Source organism: Typopeltis vanoorti, chromosome 10 (genome assembly GCF_054136105.1).
Source record: "Typopeltis vanoorti isolate ZY-2024b chromosome 10, IOZ_Tvanoo_1.0, whole genome shotgun sequence".
Lineage (NCBI taxonomy): Eukaryota > Metazoa > Arthropoda > Arachnida > Uropygi > Thelyphonidae > Typopeltis > Typopeltis vanoorti.
The window spans coordinates 16,064,546-16,087,033 of record NC_143558.1 but is presented as its reverse complement, the minus strand read 5'-3'; the positions used below and the strand labels follow the sequence as shown (position 1 = coordinate 16,087,033).

The 22,488-nt window shown below is 35.4% G+C and overlaps 1 protein-coding gene across 1 annotated transcript in view; it reads right to left on the bottom strand.

Annotated features, from left to right (window-relative positions):
• LOC150102188 (nuclear RNA export factor 1-like) overlaps positions 1–22,488 on the bottom strand; it is a 195,317-nt gene that overhangs the window by 143,435 nt on the left and 29,394 nt on the right. Inside the window, exons 4-5 of the mRNA XM_090398890.1 lie at positions 7,435–7,496; positions 2,766–2,836 (exon numbers count right to left, since the gene is read on the bottom strand). Coding sequence (XP_090255016.1) covers positions 2,766–2,836; positions 7,435–7,496 — 133 coding nt within the window. The remainder of the gene's footprint in view (positions 1–2,765; positions 2,837–7,434; positions 7,497–22,488) is intronic.

Genomic DNA, 22,488 nt, shown 5'->3' with positions numbered 1-22,488 from the left:
CCTAACTGTAACTTTATTTTAGTTTATTTTTAATAAACTTTGTATTTCATCATTATATAAACTTTGCATAGCTTGTACTACATGTAAATCTTCAATTTTTTATTATACTCCAGTTTTTCTCTATGTATTTTATCAAAAGCTTTCTCAATCTATAAAGGCCAAATGAGTCTTAAAATTAAGAAAGGAGATAGAGGAATAAGTTTATTAAATACAGGTTACAAAATATAGAATAAAATTTTGAATAAAAGACTTAGAAATAATGCAAACAATCTACTCTTAGAAGAACAAACTGGTTTCAGAACAAATTACAGCAATCCCTCAATTAATGTGTTCTTTAAAACAGGTGCATTACTCGAAAACGCACTAATCGAATATAATAACCTATAGGAAAAGTATAATTTGTTCCTCAAATTTCTTTTTTGATCCATAATTTTTTTTTTTTTTAAAATAAAAGAATTAGAGTATGTCTCAGAGCCTAGTTAAAAGAAAACCATAAAGCTGAAAGACAATAAAACATATTCAAAATATAAATTTATTATTCTACTTCTTAACAAAGAATTCAGCTTGATGGGCATTCTGTTTCTTTTTTTCATACAATTGACGGCATGGCCCTATTGCCTTTTCCACTAATCTGCTAAGTTTACTACTTCTCTCTTCATCAGGGTCAACCTGTAAGCATTTCTGCTTAAAAACTTTGATTGTACAAAAAATATTTTCAATTTTTACAGCTATTTTGGAGTGCCCCCTTTTTTTAAATGTCATGGCTTTTTACTCAGGAATTCTTAGGGCATTGCAGATGTATTTTAGAGACAAATATATGTAGCATAAACATACATATATATATAATACACATAGGAACAGAAACATCCCCTGCAAATCGACAAGGCCATCATAATAGACAAGACAACGAAACAATGCTTAGAATATCAGAAACAATAGCCATAAAATGTGACGAGAACTCGATCAACGTCCACCGACCCTACATAATCTCTTAGTGTTGGAAGTTCCATAACATAAAAAAAAAACTCTGACCAATAGGTGATAACACAAGCACTTCAAAAGGCAGAAACACCAAGCAGACATAACATAGCATCCACTTCCTCCATGAGCTCATACGATGACACGCACAGTCAAAACGGCTCGCACCCTATTAATCCTCTCTCCGACTCCCTTTTCCCATACCCCCACAAAAGAAGTTTCTATTTTTCAGCTCTCTTTTTCATCTCTTTCCCGCCCTACAAAAAAAGGGGTCTGCCCACCCTTAAAGCCAATGACATTTAAAAAAGGGGCACTCTTAAACGAAAGCAGGCAAAATAGCCATAAAAATAATAGTTTTTAAGAGGAGTAACATGGGAGTTTTCCCAGAAATAATACCTATTTTCAATTTGTTTCTGTTTCTGAAATCACCTTGGGCTTGTCAGTGATCAAATTTTTTTTCATATTCTTCAGGATCTTCAAAATGTGCATCTAAACTTAGCAGGTCGGAATCACTCAATCCTCAGAATAAGATTTAATTAACTTAGATTCATTTGAAAAGCCTCTAAAATCATTTGCACAACGTGGAAGGATGTGCTTCCAAATGGCTCGCATATTGCTAGCAGTAATATCATTTAACTTTGTGACTTTATAACCAGGCTGAGATTTCTCTGATTTGGCCAGAAGTCTTGGAAGGCATTTGCTTCCAAAAAGGCTGGTTTCATCGACATTAAATATTTATTGGTCACAATAGCCCCGTCCTTCCACAATTTTCTTCAAAATTTCTGGATAATTTGCAGCTATCTCCTTATCTGCACTGGCAGCTTCGCCTGTGATTAGAACATTATGTAGGCTATTTCTCCTTTTGAAATGCTCAAAACCACCCAGCACTAGCGTGGAATTCTTCTTTTCAATAATTGATAGCCCTTTCTTTCAAGGTTGCAAAGAGACTTAATGCTTTTGATTAAATAAGGTCAGTGCTTAGCAGGTCCATTTTTGGTTACAGTATTCGATCCATATAGAAAGAAGTCTCTCTAATTCAATCATTATAATACTTTGATTTCGAGTGGTCTGCATGCATGACGAACTTGAAGCAACCTTACCTTTCTCTTTGTATTCAGCAGCTTTGCTTAAAATTGCTCTTATAGTCGATTCACCCATTTTTGTGTTCTTGTCCTATCTTTGCTCTGGACTCGCCTTGTTCATTGTTCCTTATTATTTCAAGTTTTTCTTCCAATGAGATTACTTTTCGAATCATTTTCACACTTCCGCTTTTTTTGCTCACTAATTCTTTTACTCAAGAAAGTACATGATGAAAGGAAAAATACGTTAAAATAAAAAAGTAAGGAAAACAATTGCAAAGGAGGCATTACACAGCAAAATGCTATGTAATTAGCAGACGACATAAATTTTGATGGTAAATTTGGAACATAGTGTACATGGAAATAGTGTAGTATGCCATTAAAAATAACTTTGTAAAATGTTTTAAATCGGTAACTAAATTATTTTATCCTGGTGATTGATTTTTTAAAATTGTTAGCAATAAAAATGTATAGATAGAAAATTTTTTAATCTGTGACATTTCATTTTAAGATGTATATAGGCTCACTAATCAAATCTGGGTAGTATAGAAAAAAAATGACACACTAATCGAAAATGGACTAATCAGGGATGCATTAATCGAGGGATTGCTGTGTATTGTCTATGCATGGAAGATCACATATAGACAATATTTATGTTTTAAAACAAATTATTGAAAAAAAAGATGAGAATCAATATAATTCACTTACTGTTACTTTATACCATTCGTGGACACTTCTTTCCAGATCATTTGGTGATCTGGGAAAATCTCTTCTTTTGCCTGCATATTCACAATAAATACTAATTAAAATAAATTACTTTCATTTTAAAATCAACAGGAAAAAAAAATCCATATTTTATCCAAAATTACTTAAGGTATTTATAGTTGCTTCTCACAATAAAGAAACTGTTTTAACTCAATCATCTCATTAAATAAACTACCAAAAAATCCCATGTGCATGATAGTATTATAAAAGAAAGATGACTAAAGCAAACTGTCCAATATAACAACTGATGTTATGACCTAGGTCATAGTGCTGCAATACAATTAACAACAACAGAGTTCAATCTTAATACAAATTTAATATATTTCATGATAAAGACAAAGAGTATCTCTTCCCTCCTACCTCCCTAACAATCCTTCTAAATATACTATGGATGTTATTTGTCCTCTAGGTCAATCAGATCACAATTTAATGTTTGATTTCTTCTTCCATGGAGCAATGCTTACATTATCTTTCTCATCCACATGTTATTGAACACTATAAAAAATCAAATGGGATGAGCCTACTAACTTCTATACCTCAATTTCCTTGGTTGAATTACTTTTTTCAATCCTTCTAATCCAAATATTTGCAGTGAATACATCGTTGAGCAAGTCTTACTAGTGTGGAAACATTTATTCCTCAATTTAAATTTTTGCCCATTATTTAAGCCTTGATTCTCCAAGAAGTGTACCATGGCTGAACAGGAAAAGAGCCAGGCAGATTGGCTTTCACTGAAATCTCCACCTTTCCATTTAAACCAGAGTCAAGCAAATTAGATGTAAGCAAATTATTAGCATAGACAAAACTTATTCTAAAAGAGCAAAAGAAAAGTTGCATAATTTCCAAATGCCAATCATGCCTTCTGGTCTCTTTCCATTGCTGTTAGCCATAACTTTTGTCCAACTATACCTTCCACCTTTTTTTTTTGCACTTCAGTGATTCCATTGCATTGTTAACCACAGAAAAATGCCAGTTTCCTAGCTTCTCATTTTTCCTCTAAATATTGCATAGTAGATTGATCTTGGTAAATATTTTCCTATTATTCCTAATAGACACAACATTGTCCCCTTAAAATTTTTGCCAGAAGGAAATTAGAACAATCTTTGATTAATTTTGGTATCAAAACCAAATCTTTCTAAGCATAGGTTTAATAAACAATATATTTTAGTCATTGGACTTACATCATCAGAGACACCAAAACTTATATAAAAAAAAAAGACTAGAAAAAAATTAATTATACATAGATTTGGACCGCTGATTATGTAAGTCTGACAACTTATGAAACTTTTGAGTTATATCATTTATTTTATTAAACCTGTTATATGTTTAGAAATGTGGTCTCGATACCAAAAATTAACTGAAGAACTGCTAAAACCACAGAAATATTCATATTCAACCAGAACAATCTTGTTGAAACTAGAAAGCAAAGTCTCCGTCCTGATGGCATTTCTCCAATTCTACTGAAGGACTGTGTCCCAAAGTTAACTTTTGTTCTATGTCGCTTCTATATTCTTCGAAATTAGCTCATATTCAAATCCATTCCTAAGAAAGATAACAAATATTTGTCATCTAATTACCAACCAATTTCACTCACTTTGGTTCTTTATGAAATAATGGAGAAAATCATTAACATTTAAATCGCCATACGTTTGTTCTAGCACTGTGTAGCTCAGTGCAAGAGGTGTTTACACTCCTCAGGGCAAAACCGTCTGAAGATAGACTTAAGTTCAAGTCTAACCACTGACTAGAGGAACTTTTTCTAAGCCTTTTTTTGACCGGTTCCCCAGTTAGTTGATCTCTCACATGGGCAAGTTTGTTTTTTTCTATTGGAAACTCTGGTTTTCTGGCCCGTAAACTCAAGAAAATCAGCCATAAAACCCACACTATTTCAGACATTTAGACTTGGGCTAGCTATTTCTGATTGGCTACCACTGGAGATTGAACTGCCACCTTTAAGCCTCTCAACTAATAAACAACCACTTTCGATCAACATGAAATCTTCTTGCTCATATTAACCAGATTTGGACTACCACGGAAATGTCTGAGGACTTTCAAGTGCTTATTCTTGATATCTCTAAAACATTTAACATCAAGTTTGCCACAAAAACCTATTAAGTAAGCTCCCATCATATGGTCTGATTTCTGAAATTGGGTTCTCAGTGTTGTCTGGACTCCTATGTGTGATGGTGGGCAGAACTTTATTTTCAAACTATGCAGTTAGTGTTCCAGAAGATTTTGTTCTTCCACCTGCTTTCTTTGTTCTATATATATATATATATATATCAATAACAGTCTCCAGTTGTAGATATGCGTATATGAATATCTAATAAACAGTTTTGCTGATGAACTGCTCTTTCTCATTTAACAAACTCTGCACTACACCAATATTGCATCCTCAGCAACACAAAAAATTAGGATTTCTTTTTCATTCAAAGTACTTACCAGAATGTTGAACCAATCAGTACTGTTCTCACATCTGGGATGCCTCTAAGATGTTTTCTAAAAATACTTGACTTAGTACAGAAGAGAACAATTGGGTTGATGGATGACATACTCTCGCTAATTCAATCCACTTTATTTTACAGTCATTAAGTTTCTGAGGTTCGCATTTTTCTACAAACTGTCTAAATTAGAATAAGCATCAATCATTCTCCCACTATTCATAGTTCAACTCTATACTCAGAAATGATTTTTTCTCATTCAACTGCTGTTTGAAATAGTCTTTTTTCTTATGTCTTTCCTAAGGAGCAGGATTTCTCTTTCTTCATCCTAGAATGAAGAAAGAAATCTTTTGTCCTCTCCCACCTTCCATATAACAAAAATTTCATCAACCAATATGGGCTTCTATCATATTACTCCTCTTTCTCCTGTTTATCAGTGTCTGTTTGCATATTCTCAATCAATCCCCACCCTCCAGATATACAAGGTGTCTACATTGGACTTCCCTAGTTTCAAAGAACGGCAAAAAATCGAACTGTGGAAATATGTTAGGTTTGGATTGTTCAAACGTTCCAGAGACTCATAATGATGAAACGATTCATTTTGACCACAAGAACTATAGGAAAGATTGACTTCTATTTGGGTTTAAGGTCAGATTTATTTCATATTAAGTTATACCAACTAGTTTCGCTAACTATAGCTGTTGGCTTCGTCAGGGTAAACGATATATAGATGTAAGACCACTTAAAATGCTAAAGCTGTAAATGAACAGAATACAATTGCATTTTTACAAAAAACAGAAGAACGCCTACATCACGATAGAGCATGTATGATCTCACTTGTTATGTAGGAATGTTCTGTAATTTGTAGCAAAATTTAATTCTGGCAAGTTTAAAAGATCTAATGAGGGTCCTCCAGATCTCAGGCAGAATTAATCCTTGGTTTCTATTTAGGTGTTTTGTTTTGAACGAATAACTGTTGTGGCTTCTTTTATCATTCGGGAGCAGAAATCCTCCTCTAAGTAGGGCGTGGAGCTTTTGTCCCATTCTATGGGATGGTTTGTCCTAGAGAAATGAAAGGCTAACCCCGATTTGTTTTCTCTATTATTGTTAACGTCTCCTATAGGAGACGTTCACAATAATAGAGAAGACAAATCCTATAGGAGACAGGAGAGACGTTAACAATAATAGAAAAGACAAATCGGGGTTAGCCTTTCATTTCTCTAGGACAAACCATACCATAGAATGGGACAAAAGTTCCATGCCCTACTTAGAGGACGATTTCTGCTCCCGAATGATAAAAGAAGCCATGAGAGTTATTCGTTCAAAACAAAACCTAAATAGAAACCAAGGATAAAAATCCCCACATATATCTCACACCACAATTTTTTAACTTTCATTTTGGAGAAAAAAGTGCAAGTTATATTCGAGTAAATACGGTATTCTACTTCACAGCATGGAAATAGGTTCACATTCAGAGCCAACAAGCTACCGTTCAGTTCTCATTTCTGTTCTCTCAAAAACTGTGGAGATGGTACACTTCTGAACCACCTGGAGCCCCACCAGCTAATTAATGACCAGCAATATGAATTCTGCCAAATACTTGACAAGTTTGTTGGCAGGATGGTAGCGGTTGTATGGTATTTTGGTAAGGGAACTGACTAGTAGTTTTAGGTCATTCCTAATGGCAAATACCTTGGCATCCCTGCTGGTTTGATCAGTGGAATTGCAGAAGGAAAACTGAAGTGCCTAAGAAGGGTGACATCACTATTGGGTTGTTTCAACTGCAGTAAACTGAGCTTTAGAGGTAGGTGAAGAGGTCAGTGGCTACGGGAGTTTGGAGAGAGAGAGAGCAAATAAATGAAATTTACATACATATATACTATAGCAAGGGGGGATGAATGCTAGATTGCATTCAGTATAGTGTTTTAAGGATAAAAAATATTTATTATTTTTATAGCTACGTAACTAAAGAAATTTGCCTCCATAGACAAGTTGTCTCATAGAGGGTTGTAGTTTTATAAGCTTTTGGTTATCTTTAAACTTTGTGACCCGACTATAAAACAATGATGGATTTTTATTATTTTTTTAATAAATATATGCAAAAATAAATATATATTATATTTTAAAAAAAAAAATATATATATATATATATTATATTTTAAAAAAAATACCTTTTCGTTTTCCTTTGGAGTGGCTCTTGTGATTGCGCCGCTGATTAGACATATAAGGATTGCTATGAGATTAAAGACAATTATTTCATATATATAAAAACACAATACAGTATGTCTAGCAGAATTATTACCATTAACAAAATGATTATTATTATTAACACCTGACCTACATAGAGTCAGACACTCATCGTGGGAGGTACTCACTATTGCATATAATGCTCATCCAACCGCGTCTTAAACTGATCCAATGTGTCCACATCCACAACACACTTGGGCAATGCATTCCACTCACCAACCACCCTCCATGCAAAGAACCTGCTTCTCACTCCTTTGCTCACACCCTCCTTATACAGTTTCCAGCAAAATGGCCTCTTGTTCTATTCCCCTCTCTAATTCTAATAATCTCTTCCATGTCTACCTGATAACAACCCCAGACCAGTTTATATGTCTCAATCATATACCCCCCCCCTTTCCTCCTGTTCATGAGGCTCTGCAACTTACATTCTCTCAATCTGTCCTTGTACTCCACATTCCAAAGACCACTGACTACCTTTGTGAATCTTCTCTGTACCCTTTTCAACATATCCTCGTCACCATGAAAACCCAGCAACCAAATCTGTGCACATATTCCATATGAGGCCTGATCAAGGCCTTATACAATGGAATCATAATCTCTCTATTTCTGCATGTCTAGGTTCTCCACATCATTGTCATTATTCGATGTGATGTCTTTACAACTTGTGCAATGTGGCCCTGAATTTTCAGGTCCTTGTCCACCATCACTCCTAGATCTCTCATCTCCTCTACTTCTGTTAAAGTTTCCCCAACAAGTGTATACTTTGCATCCCATCGTTGCTTACCAAATCTCAAAACCTTACACTTGGCAACAATGAACTGACAGTTCCACTTGCCTGCCCATTCATGCAATCTATTCAAGTCCTCTTGTAAGGCATTAACATCAGCCTGACTGTGCATTGTCAGGCTCTCCCCAGTTATGCATCATCTGCAAACAGCTGGATAACACCAGTTACACATGATGTCTAAATTCAAGAGTTGAATTTAGACATGTTTATTAGGCTTCAGGAACTGTTCTTTTATGGCACAGGACGTTATGAAAATATAACATCCTGTGTTATATTTTCACTGTTCAGTTATAACTAAATGTTTAAATTTCATTACTTGTTCCAATATTTTTTCATTTAGTTCTAATTACATCTGACTAGTTTTGCAAATGCCATTGTTTCTGATTTCTCTGCTAATATTTGCATGTTAAAACTGTTGCATATCTATTGGAGTTTTTCACTGAATTTCACAAGGTGAAGCTAGAACAAAACGTTCTAGCTTCACCTTGCCACTGATGATGACCAGTTAATTTCTAGTCAAAATATTTGCAATAATAAAATTTATTATTTATTCTGTGAATAAATGTGTCTAAAGGCTGAAGTATGGCTGAAGTATGGTGGTATAAGAGTCTTACAGTGGCTGCACTGCATAGTTCAGAAAGCCTGGACAGAGGGACGAATTCCCGATGATTGGAGTAGAGCTCTCATAGTACCCATATTTAAGTTTTGTCGATTTGGAAAAGGCATATGACAAGGTGCCAAGAGAGAAGCTATTCAATACGCTGCAGTTATATGGTGTCAATGGGGCATTATATCAAGCAATACTTAGTCTTTATTTGAGTTGTGAGTCAGCAGTTAGAATTGAAGGAAGTACAGGAAGATGGTTTAATGTTAAATCTGGTGTGAGACAAGGATGTACATTATCCTCTCTGTTATTCATTATCTATATGGATCACATTATGAAGGAATGTGGTATTAAACCTGATATCAAAATTGGAGATGTTAATGTCAGCTCTTTGCTTTATGCGGATGATGTTATACTTCTAAATAAATCCGCTACAAGTCTGCAAGAGTCTTTGACTAAATTGAATAGCTGTTGTAATAGATATGGTATGAAGGTCAGCAATAAAAAGACAAAGACAATGAAAATAGGCAGAATCATTGAAAATGTCAACTGTGTTGTGAATGGAGAACCTGTGGAACAAGTAAAACATTTCAGCTACTTAGGCACAATTTTTACTGAAGATGGTAAACTAAATATAGAAATAGACAACAGAATCAGCAAAGCTGGTATCGTGGGAAGTCAATTGAATAAATTCATATGGAATAAGAAAGAAATTAGTCGGAACACTAAATTAGCTGTATACAAGACTGTGTTCAAACCAATTTTAACTTATGGATCTGAGAGCTGGGTCAGAAGTAAAACACTTGACCAAAGACTAGAGACCGCAGATATGAGAGTCCTGAGAAAGATTAGAGGCGTGAACAGATGGCATCAATGGCAATATCATATTAAAAACGAGGATATTAGGAAAGAACTTGACATTGTCAGCATCCAGGAATGCGTTAGTAGAGCTAATCTCAGGTGGTATGGTCACTTAAACAGAATGGGCGAGGAATGATTAGCAAAACAAGTGTTCTCTGCCTGGTTGGCAGCAAAACGACCCAGAGGAAGATCAAGATATAGGTGGATTGATACGGTACAAAGTGCCTTAGACGATAGAAATATAAGATCTGATAATGTTGGAGTCTTGACAAGTAACAGACTGATTTGGAGGAAAATTGTAGATAGGAAGTTAGTAATGATGTAATTTTTTCATGTATTACTGTCATATCCTGTACACCCCTTGAGGGTACATGGCAGGAATTTGATGATGATGAACTTTGTCTCTTATTATTTTCTTTTGCATTTGTAACTTTTCATGTTGTCATTTCATGTTTTATGCATGGTTACTGCTGATCCTCTGTTCTATCATCAATGTATGATTTCCAGTGCTTTCCTTTATTCTTTGTTTCCCATGATTCCCTTTGTTGTTTTTTGTGACTTCTTTTGTGTCACCCTATGCAATTTCTTTTGTCCCTCACAATTTCTTCTATTCTATTTCTAGAGATTACTTTGTTTTGTTTCTTATGATTTTTCTTTGTTACATTTTAAGCAATTTCTTTTTTGTTTCCTATGATTTTTCTTTGTTGCATTTTTCATGATTTCCTTTGTTCTATTTCTGATGATTTCCTTTCCTTTGCTATAATTTTTACAATTCCTTTGGTGTTATTTCCCATGATTTCTTTCATTCTATTTCTGGAAATTTTTTTCGTTCTTTTTCCTGTGATTTTCTTTGATGTTTTTTGTATCTTTTGTGTTATTTCCCATGATTTGATTTCTCAAAATTTCTTTTGTCCTATTTCTGATGATTCCACTGTTACATGAAAATGAAGTGCACAGATTAGTATTTTATTCTAAATTCACTACAGCAAACCTTACATTATAACAAACTATGTCTCTGATCTCTAGAGGCTTGCTAGAGCAAACGTTTACTGCATGTGTAATCCAGATAATGATAACCTTAATGTGAAGGTCAAAAAAGTTGGGAAAATGTTACCCCCCCCCCACAAAAAAAGTTATATGATGATCACCATAAAACATTAAAATAAATTTTATTTTTAAAGAAAGAAATTTTATATAAGTTTGGTTATTTAATTTTTCATAATTAACTTAGAGCTCTATTAATTATTAATGTCCATTAATATCAAAAGCAAGCCTCGGTGAATGAGTAGATAGCATCTTTACAATAACCAACAATACATGGACTCAAATCCCACCATGACATGTGAAATTCTTTCAGTGGTAAACAATTTAACTGCTTGGTATGATGCCAGGGGTGCTTAAGGGTCAAAGCTGTATAACTGAGAGGAGACCTCCACATAGCCTTTAAAGGAATGTGGAGAACCGACCAGGGCTTCTGACCTAATGTCCAGTCCTCACCTTCTCGTGGTGCACCCTGTTGGGTATCTACTTGGATACTGAACGAACGAGGATGGGCTGGCAATTTGGGATTTAACCGACCAAATTGTATTCTTATTGGTTAAACCAAAATAAAAAATGATGGCACGACATGACAAAATTTCATGCTGGCTGGGATGTAGCACGGTTAAACAAGGCCCCCGTTGTTTTCGCCAGGGAACCAGGGTGAACAGCAAAGTCAGCTACTGGAACAAATCTGAAAACAAACTCCAACTCAACACCAACAGAGTTAAAGATTGGTACTATCAACATAAGAAGCCTGAATGGCAAAGAAATGGAGCTAGCTGAGGAATTAGATAAGTACCAGATCGACATAATAGAGGTGACTGAAACAAAAAAAGACAAAAACTGGTGAGATCTTTCTGAGCAATAAATACAAAATGTTATATTCAGGCAATGACAATCAAGGAAAAGAAGGAGTTGCCATAGTATTCAACACAAAATACGAGGCTAATCTTCTTGAATGGCAGTCAGTCTCAAGTAGAGTAATGTGGGCAAATATGAGAATGGGGAACTGGACAATGAGACTTATTTGTGCCTATGGTTCCACAAAAGGTTCTACTAAGGTAAAAGTGGAGGAATTTTTGGGGGATTTAGAGAAAGCAGCTGACACAATGAAAAAGGAAAAGTTGGTTCTCGTTGGAGATCTAAATAGCAGAGTAAGCAAATGATTATCAGACATGCAAAAATATTTTGGGAAAATTTGGAGAAAAGAGCAAAGCTAATAATAATAGATATATCTTGGATTTAAGCTCAGGACATGGACTGGTTATTACTAACACCATGTTCCAACATAAAAATGTGCACAAATTCACATGGAGAGAAGAGGCAAGGAATAAGAAGTCTCATTGACTATGTTATTGTTGATAGTGATGTTTTCTCCCTGGTGTAGGACACCAGAGTATACAGAGGATTTGAAATTGGAAGCGATCACTATTTAGTCTTGAACAGGATAAAATTGAATTTCATATCGAAAAGAATAACATGTAAGAAAGTTTTAAAGCGAACAGAAGTTCAGCAGCTCTCAAATGTGAACTGTAGACTAAAATACAGAAAGATTATTGAAAAGAAAATGAAAGAGTTTGAGAACAGGAATCAAACCTTGGAGATTCAGTGGCAAACTCTGAAGAAAACATTGATTGATTCAGCCAGAGAGGCATGTGGTGAGGTTGTCTGCAAGGATAACAAAAATCAGAACTCCCTGGTGGACACAAGAAGTTAAAGAGGCAGTAAAGGAAAAGAAGAAAGCATATCAAAAGTTCCTGTGAAATAAGTCAGCTTGTGCTCTTAGAGAATACAGAGACAAATGCAAGAATGCTAAACACTGTGTAAAACTAGCTAAACAAAAGTCATGGGTGGACTTTGGTAAGAATATAGAAAATAAATATCAAGAAGGTGGCTAAATATTCTGGAGATTGTTGAAAGAGCTTAGGAATGGAGGAAAGAGTGCTGTAAAAGGAGTTAGAGATGATAAAGGTGACATGAAAACAGGAGAAAAGGATATCCTTGAAGTTTGGAGTAATTACTTTGAAAAACTGCTAAATGAAACAAGCACTGATGACAGCACAGTGGTAAAAAACACTAACCAGGCATGCAGTCAAGAACACATATCCATACTTGAAGTAGAAAAAGCCAAAGGCTTGAAATGTGGAAAGGCAGCAGGAGTAGATGATATTCGACCAGAAATGCTGAAGTATGGTGGTATAAGAGTCTTACAGTGGGTGCACTGCATAGTTCAGAAAGCCTGGACAGAGGGACGAATTCCCGATGATTGGAGTAGAGCTCTAATAGTACCCATATATAAAAAGGGAAATAGAACTGAATGTGAGAATTACAGAGGTATTTTCCTACTGAGTGTTCCTGGCAAGATCAATGCAAGTATACTTGAGAAACGGCTGTGAAGAATTGTGGAAGAAGAGCTTGGTGAAGAACAAGCTGGATTCAGGCCAAATAGAAGCTGTCAGGATCAGATCTTCACTTTACGACAAATAGTCGAGAAAGCATGGGAATATAACAGAGATATGTATTTAAGTTTTGTCGATTTCGAAAAGGCATATGAAAAGGTGCCAAGAGAGAAGCTATTCAACAATACGCTACAGTTATATGGTGTCAATGGGGCATTATATCAAGCAATACTTATTCTTTATTTGAGTTTTGTACGTAAGCAGTTAGAATTGATGGAAGTACAGGAAGATGGTTTAATGTTAAATCTGGTGTGAGACAGGGATGTACATTATCCTCTCTGTTATTCATTATCTATATGGAACACATTATGAATTAAAGTGGTATTAAACATGATATCAAAAATATCAGCTCTTTGCTTTGCAGATGATGTTATACTTCTAAATAAATCTGCTATAAGTCTGCAAGATTCTCTGACTAAATTGAATAGCTGTTGTAATAGATATGGTATGAAGGTCAGCAATAAAAAGACAAAGATAAGAAAAAGGTAGAATCATTGAAAATGTCAACTATGTTGTGAATGGAGAACCTGTGGAACAAGTGAAACATTTCAGCTACTTAGGCACGATTTTTATTGAAGATGGTAAATTAAATATAGAAATAGACAACAGAATCAGAAAGCTAGTATGGTAGGAAGTCAATTGAATAAATTCATATGGAATAAGAGAGAAATTAGTCGCAACACTAAATTAGCTGTATACAAGACAGTGTTCAAACCAGTTTTAACTTATGGATCTGAGAGCTGGGTCAGAAGTAAAACACTTGACCAAAGACTAGAGACGGCAGATATGAGAGTCCTGAGAAAGATTAGAGGCGTGAACAGATGACATCGATGGCAACATCATATTAAAAATGAGGATATTAGGAAAGAACTTGACATTGTTAACATCCAGGAATGTGTTAGCAGAGCTAATCTCAGGTGGTATGGTCACTTAAACAGAATGGGCAAAGAAAGATTAGCCAAACAAGTGTTCTCTGCCAGGTTGGCAGGAAAAAGACCCAGAGGAAGACCAAGATATAGGTGGATTGATACGGTACAAAGCGCCTTAGACGATAGAAATATAAGATCTGATAATGTTGGAGTCTTGACAAGTAACAGACTGATTTGGAGGAAAATTGTAGATAAGAAGTTAGTAATGATGTAATTTTTTTCATGTAGTACTATCATATCCTGTACACCCCTTGAGGGTACATGGCAGGAATTTTTGATGATGATGGTATGATCCCAGTGCCCTGGACATGAAGACCTGAAACACACAGTTCCTGCATTATCTAACCTTTAGATCACTTAGTACCAATGCAGTCGAACATTTTGTGGTGAGTGTACATATACAACATATATGTTTTAAGTTGCACTTTTGAGCATGATGCAATCATTACTAAACATACAGTTTCAATTAGGTATGCTAAAATATTATAATGTTTGTGTTCTCTGCTCTTAGGAAACATCCAAAACAGACTATAATAACAAATATAAACATTAGGCTTGAACAAATAATTGATATACAAGTTCTAGCATCAGCTCACATAGAAATTGACAATGCATTACTTATTGGAATATTGCAGTTCTAGAAAAAAATTTTCAATAAAGTAATCCATAGGATGATAAGATAAAAGAAAAAAGTTTTAGGTTGAACTTCAGGAATCTCTCAATTATCTGAGCTTCAAATGAATAAACCTTCAATTAACCTCTTCTTAAATGGGTTAATGTGTCAACTGATTTCTGGCATAGCACCACCATGTAACTGTACCTTTAGTTATCCAACTTGCAAATTGCTTTCCCATTTTGGGTGAAAGTATTAAAACACCATATCAACAACAACAAAAAAAAAAAAAGAACAGTTGAACAAAAATAGTTTTCATGAAAACACAGCACTAGATCTAAGTTGGGTAATCATATAAAATATTAAACAAGCAGTATATGAAGACTCAGGAGAGAAAATGGTTGGAAATAAAAGGATGATGTAGAGTACTTAGTACTCAGAGGAAGTTAAACCACTGACACACAAAAAAACACGCCTTTCTAGAATATCTCTAGAAGATAAATCTAACAAAGAAAGGTGTAATAGTGTAAAAGCTTAAGAAATGAAACAACACTGGGGAAACAAAAATGCTCAGATAATTATTCAAAGCAAGCAGCCTTGAACATGACTTTTATGGTACACATAGAAGCTCACACAGAGAATAATCAGAAACCACAGAACTGAATTCTGAGTAAATAATATATCCTTATGGAACAACATATCCTTAATGAATAAAACTGCTAAGAATAAAAACTTGAATTATGAAGATCAACAAATAGGAAACATTAAGAAAAATCAGAGAATAAAACAGCTAGAACAGACAAAATACAGAATGAGTTATTAAAATATCTGAACAAAACTTTGATGAAATTAAAAATAAATCTGTTATTAAATGAACAACAATGTATTAGATCAGGAAGAAATTGAAGAGAAGCAATAGTTAAATGAAACAACTAATAGAAAAATCTATAGAATAACACTCCAGTTTTTGTTTTTTGTAGAATTACAAGGGTGGTCTGAAAAGTTCTCGGCCTCAACCATAAATGGCAACAATATCGGAACAATTCCCCCCCCCCTAAGTTGGTACATCTGTCATAAGCATCCATGTGAAATTGCAAGTCATTCTATCAAGTAGTTTGTTTCATACAGCTGTCTGAAGTAAAGGTGTTGTCTGTATCCCTTGAAATGGATAAAATTGAGTATCGTGCAGTTATAAAATTCTTTGTAAGAGAAGGTTTAACAGCAAAAGAAATTCATTAGAAATTCGAAAAGTTTATGGGCACTCTTCTCCTTCATTTTTGGCAATTAAGAAATGGACTGCTAAGTTTAAACATGGCCATTCCAGCCTTGAAGATGATCCACATGAAGGACGTCCAAAAAGTGTAACCAGAAATCATTGACCAAGTGCACGATATGGTATTGGATGACTGGCGAGTCAAAGTGTGTGTGAAATTGCTGAGACTATAGGCATTTCGAAAGAACATGTAGGATATATTTTGCATGAAGAATTGCAAACGAAAAAGCTTTGCGCAAGATGGGTGCCGAGCTTGCTCACAGCAGATCAAAAATGCACTTGCATGAAAATCTCTGAACAGTGCTCGGAGTGTTTTAACAAGAATAAAACTGATTTTGTGCATCGATTTATTACTATGGATGAGAACTGGATTCACCACCATTACACACCAGAATCCAAACAGCAGTCAAAACAATGGACAGAAGCTGGTTGTTCAGTGCCAAAAAAGACAAAGTTGGTTACATCAACAGCATCAATGTTTTGTGCTAAAGGCATTTTGTTTATTAATTATCTTGAAAAGGGTAAAACAATAACCGGGAAATATTATTCCGATCTTTTAACCAGACTAGAAAAACCAGAAAAATTCGTGAGAAAAGACACAGTCTGCATAAGAAAAAAATCATCTTTCATCAGGACAATGCACCTGCCCACAAAAGTATTTTGGCAATTGGAAAATTAAAGGATCTGCACTATGAAGTGTTAGAACATCCACCCTATTCGAATCCCAGGTTTGGCTCCGACTTCTATCTCTTCCCAAAAGTAAAACCCTTTCTCACTGGTCAACATTTTTCATCGAATCAAGAGGTGATTGCAGCTATAGAGGGATATTTTGCGGATCTTACCAAGAACCACTACAGGGATGGGATAATGGCGGTCGGTTATTGGTCTTAAGGGAGATTATGTTGAAAAATAAAAATAATTTTGAAATTATAAATTTGTTTTTTCATTGTTAGTTCGAGAACTTTTCAGACCACCCTCGTATATAAAGCATCATCATCATTATCAAATTCCTGCCATGTACCCTCAAGGGATGTACAGGATATGATAGTACTACATGAAAAAAATTACATCATTATTAATTTCCTATTTACAATTTTTCTCCAAATTAGTCTGTTACTTGTCAACACTCCAACATTATCAGATCTTATATTTCTATCGTCTAAAGCATTTTGTACCATATCAATCCACCTATATCTTGGTCTTCCTCTGAGTCGTTTTCCTGCCAACCTGGCAGAGAACACTTGTTTTGCTAATCTTTCCTCGCCCATTCTGTTTAAGTGACCATACCACCTGAGATTAGCTCTGCTAACACATTCCTGGATGCTGACAATGTCAAGTTCTTTCCTAATATCCTCGTTTTTAATATGATACTGCCATTGATCCCATCTGTTCACGCCTATAATCTTTCTTAGGACTCTCATATCTGTGGTCTCTAGTCTTTGGTCAAGTGTTTTACTTCTGACCCAGCTCTCAGATCCATAAGTTAAAACTGGTTTGAAAACTGTCTTGTATACAGCTAATTTAGTGTTCCGACTAAATTCTCTCTTATTCCATATGAATTTATTCAATTGACTTCCCACCATACCAGCTTTGCTGATTCTGTTGTCTATTTCTATATTTAATTTACCATCTTCAGTAAAAATCGTGCCTAAATAGCTGAAATGTTTTACTTGTTCCACAGGTTCTCCATTCACAAAACAGTTAACATTTTCAATGATTCTGCCTATTTTCATTGTCTTTGTCTTTTTATTGCTGACCTTCATACCATATCTATTACAATAGCTATTCAATTTAGTCAGAGAATCTTGCAGACTTGTAGCGGATTTATTTAGAAGTATAACATCATCCGCATAAACATTAACATCTCCAATTTTGATATCATGTTTAATACCACTTTCCTTCATAATGTGATCCATATAGATAATGAATAACAGAGGGGATAATGTACATCCTTGTCTCACACCAGATTTAACATTAAACCATCTTCCTGTACTTCCTTCAATTCTAACTGCTGATTTACAACTCAAATAAAGACTAAGTATTGCTTGATATAATGCCCCATTGACACCATATAACTGCAGCGTATTGTTGAATAGCTTCTCTCTTGGCACCTTGTCATATGCCTTTTCCAGATCGACAAAACTTAAATACAGATCTTTGTTATATTCCCATGCTTTCTCCACTATTTGTTGTAAAGTGAAGATCTGATCCTGACAGCCTCTATTTGGCCTGAATCCAGCTTGTTCTTCACCAAGCTTTTCTTCCACAATTATTCTCAACCGTTTCTCAAGTATACTTGCATAGATCTTGCCAGGAACACTCAATAGGGAAATACCTCTGTAATTCTCACATGCAGTTTATTTCCCTTTTTATATATGGGTACTATGAGAGCTCTACTCCAATCATCGGGAATTCGTCCCTCTGTCCAGGCTTTCTGAACTATGCAGTGCAGCCACTGTAAGACTCTTATACCACCATACTTCAGCATTTCTGGTCGAATATCATCTACTCCTGCCGCCTTTCCACATTTAGAGCCTTTGATGGCTTTTTCTACTTCAAGTATGGATATGGATTCCTGACTGCATGCCTGGTCAGTGTTTTTTACCACTGTGCTGTCATCACTGCTTGTTTCATTTAGCAGTTTTTCAAAGTAACTACTCCATACTTCAAGGATATCTTTTTCTCCCGTTTTCATGTCACCTTTATCATCTCTAATTCCCTTTATAGCACTCTTTCCTCCATTCTTAAGCTTCTTCAAGAACCTCCAGAATATTTTGCCACCTTCTTGATATTTATTTTCTATATTCTTGCCAAAGTCCTCCTATGACTTTTGTTTAGCTAGTTTTATACAGTGTTTAGCATTCTTGCATTTGTCTCTATATTCTCTAAGAGCACAAGCTGACTTATTTGACAGGAACTTTAGGTATGCTTTCTTCTTTTCCTTCACTGCCTCTTTAACTTCCTGTGTCCACCAGGGAGTTCTGATTTTTTTATCCCAACATACAACCTCACAACATTCCTCTCTGGCAGAATCAATCAATGTTTTCTTCAGAGTTTGCCACTGAATCTCCAAGGTTTGATTCCTGTTCTCAAACTCTTTCATTTTCTTTTCAATAATCTTTGTGTATTTTAATCTACAGTTCACATCTGAGAGCTGCTCAACTTTTATTTGCTTTAAAACTTTCTTACATGTTATTCTTTTCAATATGAAATTCAATTTTATCCTGCTCAAGACTAAATAGTGATCAATTCCAATTTCAAATCCTCTGTACACTCTGGTGTCCTGCACCAGGGAGAAAACATCACTATCAATAATAACATAGTCAATGAGACTTTTCTTATTCCTAGCCTCTTCTCTCCATGTGAATTTGTGCACATTTTTATGTTGGAACATGGTGTTAGTAATAACCAGTCCAATGTCCTGAGCAGAAATCCAACAGATGTTTGCCATTATTATTAGCTTTGCTCTTTTCTCCAAATTTTCCCAAAATATTTTTGTATATCTCACAATCATTTCCTACTCTGCTATTTAGATCCCCAACAAGGACCAACTTTTCATTTTTCATTGTGTCAGTTGCTTTTTCTAAAGCCTCAAAAAATTCCTCCACTTCTACCTTAGTAGAACCTTCTGTGGGACCATAGGCACAAATAAGTCTCATTGTCCAGTTCCCCATTCTCATATTTGCCCACATTACTCTACTTGAGACTGACTGCCATTCAAGAAGATTAGCCTCGTATTTTGTGTTGAATACTATGGCTACTCCTTCTTTTCCTTGATTGTCATTGCCTGAATATAACATTTTGTATTTATTGCTCAGAAAGATCTCACCAGTTTTGGTCTTTTTTGTTTCAGTCACCCCTATTATGTTGATCTGGTACTTATCTAATTCCTCAGCTAGCTCCAATTCTTTGCCATTCAGGCTTCTTACGTTGATAGTACTGATCTTTAACTCTGGTGATGTTGAGTTGGGGTTTATTTTCAGATTTAAAGCATATATAAAGCATTTGATAATATAAAATTACAAAATATTTTAATATAATAGTGAAATGAAAAATAAATACCAGATAAAGTATAAAAAAGATATTTATACAAATAATGAGCAATAAGGAACTGGTTAATAAAGTAATAATCAAATGAAGAAAGGAATTAGTGCAATTTATTAAGTTTGTTGCTGTTCAATATTTTAATAGATGAAACTAAACACAATAAGTTAAATGAAATAAAAACTGATATCATAAATATAATTTAAACGTGTGGACAGACTTATGTGTTCGTCGAACATGTTGTTTATTATTTTAACGGTATAATAGAACACAGAAACTAAGTAAATAATTAATTTATTCACTTGATGCTGATATTTCGCTGGTATTATAACCAGCATCTTCAGAGCACAAAAACACTGTTTGTCACAATACGCGAGACTAAGACAACATGGTGTACATTAACAAAATTGTAGCAGCAACACAAAGACTAGAGTCCTGATTTTGGCGCCCTCTATATGAAAAAAAAAAAAAAAAAAAAAAAAAAAAAAAAAAAACGCTATCATATATTGCTAGAGTCCTAGAAAAGTGCTAGTTTTTCCTTAATATGACTGTCTCCCAGATCTTCGGCAAGTTAATACAGCCATATTTGTTGAGATTTGGGGTGTGTTTTAGGGCTTCTGTCGCCTCTAAGAACAATCTCTCTGATTTATATGGGTTTCTGTGTAGTACTTTTGTGTTTTTCCAGTTGATCCTGTGTGCAGGGGTATCCAGAGCATGGTCTGCTAGGCCCGACTTCCCATAATGATATTTCCGGACGTATCGTTTATGTTCGCTGATGCGGATATTCACAGTTCTTCCTGTTTGACCATAGTAGGCTTGGTAAGTGGAAGTTGAAATTGGCGCGGCAACTAAACAGGTTAGCCTTCTTAAAGAGGTGCCGAGACACCAAATTAATACCGAACTGTTTTAAAATCAAAAACAAGTTCCACTCGGCCAAAGCCCAACGCATCAATAAACGAGCGAGTGTAGCGCTTTTACGCGAACAAATTAACACCACTCGCCGGGAATTAGCACAAGCAAATACAACCATCAGCGCATTACGAGAATCACTGCATAATATTCTAAATACGGAACTTTGGCAGATCTTAGAGAACATCACCGACGCAACGGCAAAAAAAGAATTCGACAGAGTCAAAAACCGGCACCAAAAGAAGTTCGAAAATCTACAACAACGGAACACCATACAACGACCGCAATTACAACAAGACCTCGTCGTTGTGAATCTATCGTCACTCACCTTAAGCAAAGAAGCCACAACTGCTTTAAGTCGAGGGCACAACTTTGCCATAACTCCCAAGCAAGTTCCAAAAGCCGAAATAATGGCGTCCATCGAACGAGGAATTTACGACCTGCCTCCAACAATAGCTAACAACATACGTTTAGATGTGGCCAACATCCTAATCAAGTCCAAGCCTCCAAAAAGTAATATCCCACATAAGGAATTCATGGCTATAAAAGAGCTACACAACAACAGCCAGATTACCATAACAAAAGCAGACAAAGGAAATGCAACCGTGGTGATGGACACAACTGAATATGAAAACAAAATGCACACACTATTACAAGATCAGTCAACATACAAAATTATAGATCGCAATCCCACCAACACACAAAAGAATAAGGCACGAAAATTATTAAAAAAAGTCACTTCCTGGCCCAAAGACACAGTTAACAAACTCAAACCCTTCCATGTTAGAACACCGAGGATCTATGGATCACCAAAAATTCACAAACCAGGCACACCCCTACGCCCAATTGTGGACAGTATAAATAGTCCCACATACAAACTGGCTAGACATTTAGCAAAGCTACTAGCCACTCTCACTAACAATTCTCCCTCCTTTATCAAAAATTCAGCACACCTAAAAAGCATCTTACAACACCTCACCCTAAAAAGCTCAGACTTAATAGTAAGCTTTGACATCACTTCACTATTCACAAATGTACCACTAATAGAAACCCTCAATCTACTGAAGTCACACTTCCCCCCTGATATATTTGAACTATTCAAATTCACAATACATGCAGGATATTTCATATGGAAAGGGAAAATATACAAACAAATTGATGGGACAGCCATGGGCTCCCCCCTTTCTCCCCCCCTAGCCAACTTTTACATAGAACACCTGGAAAAACAAGCAATCAATACAGCCACTCTCAAACCAACACTTTGGCTACGCTATGTTGATGATGTGCTTGCCATTTGGCCACATGGCCCTGAGACATTGAAAACATTCCTAGCACATTTAAATAGCCAACACCCAAAAATCCACTTTACTATGGAACCGGAAGCCAACAACTGTCTGCCCTTCCTGGATACACTCATTACACGTCTCCCAGATGGTTCCTTATCATTTTCAGTTTTCA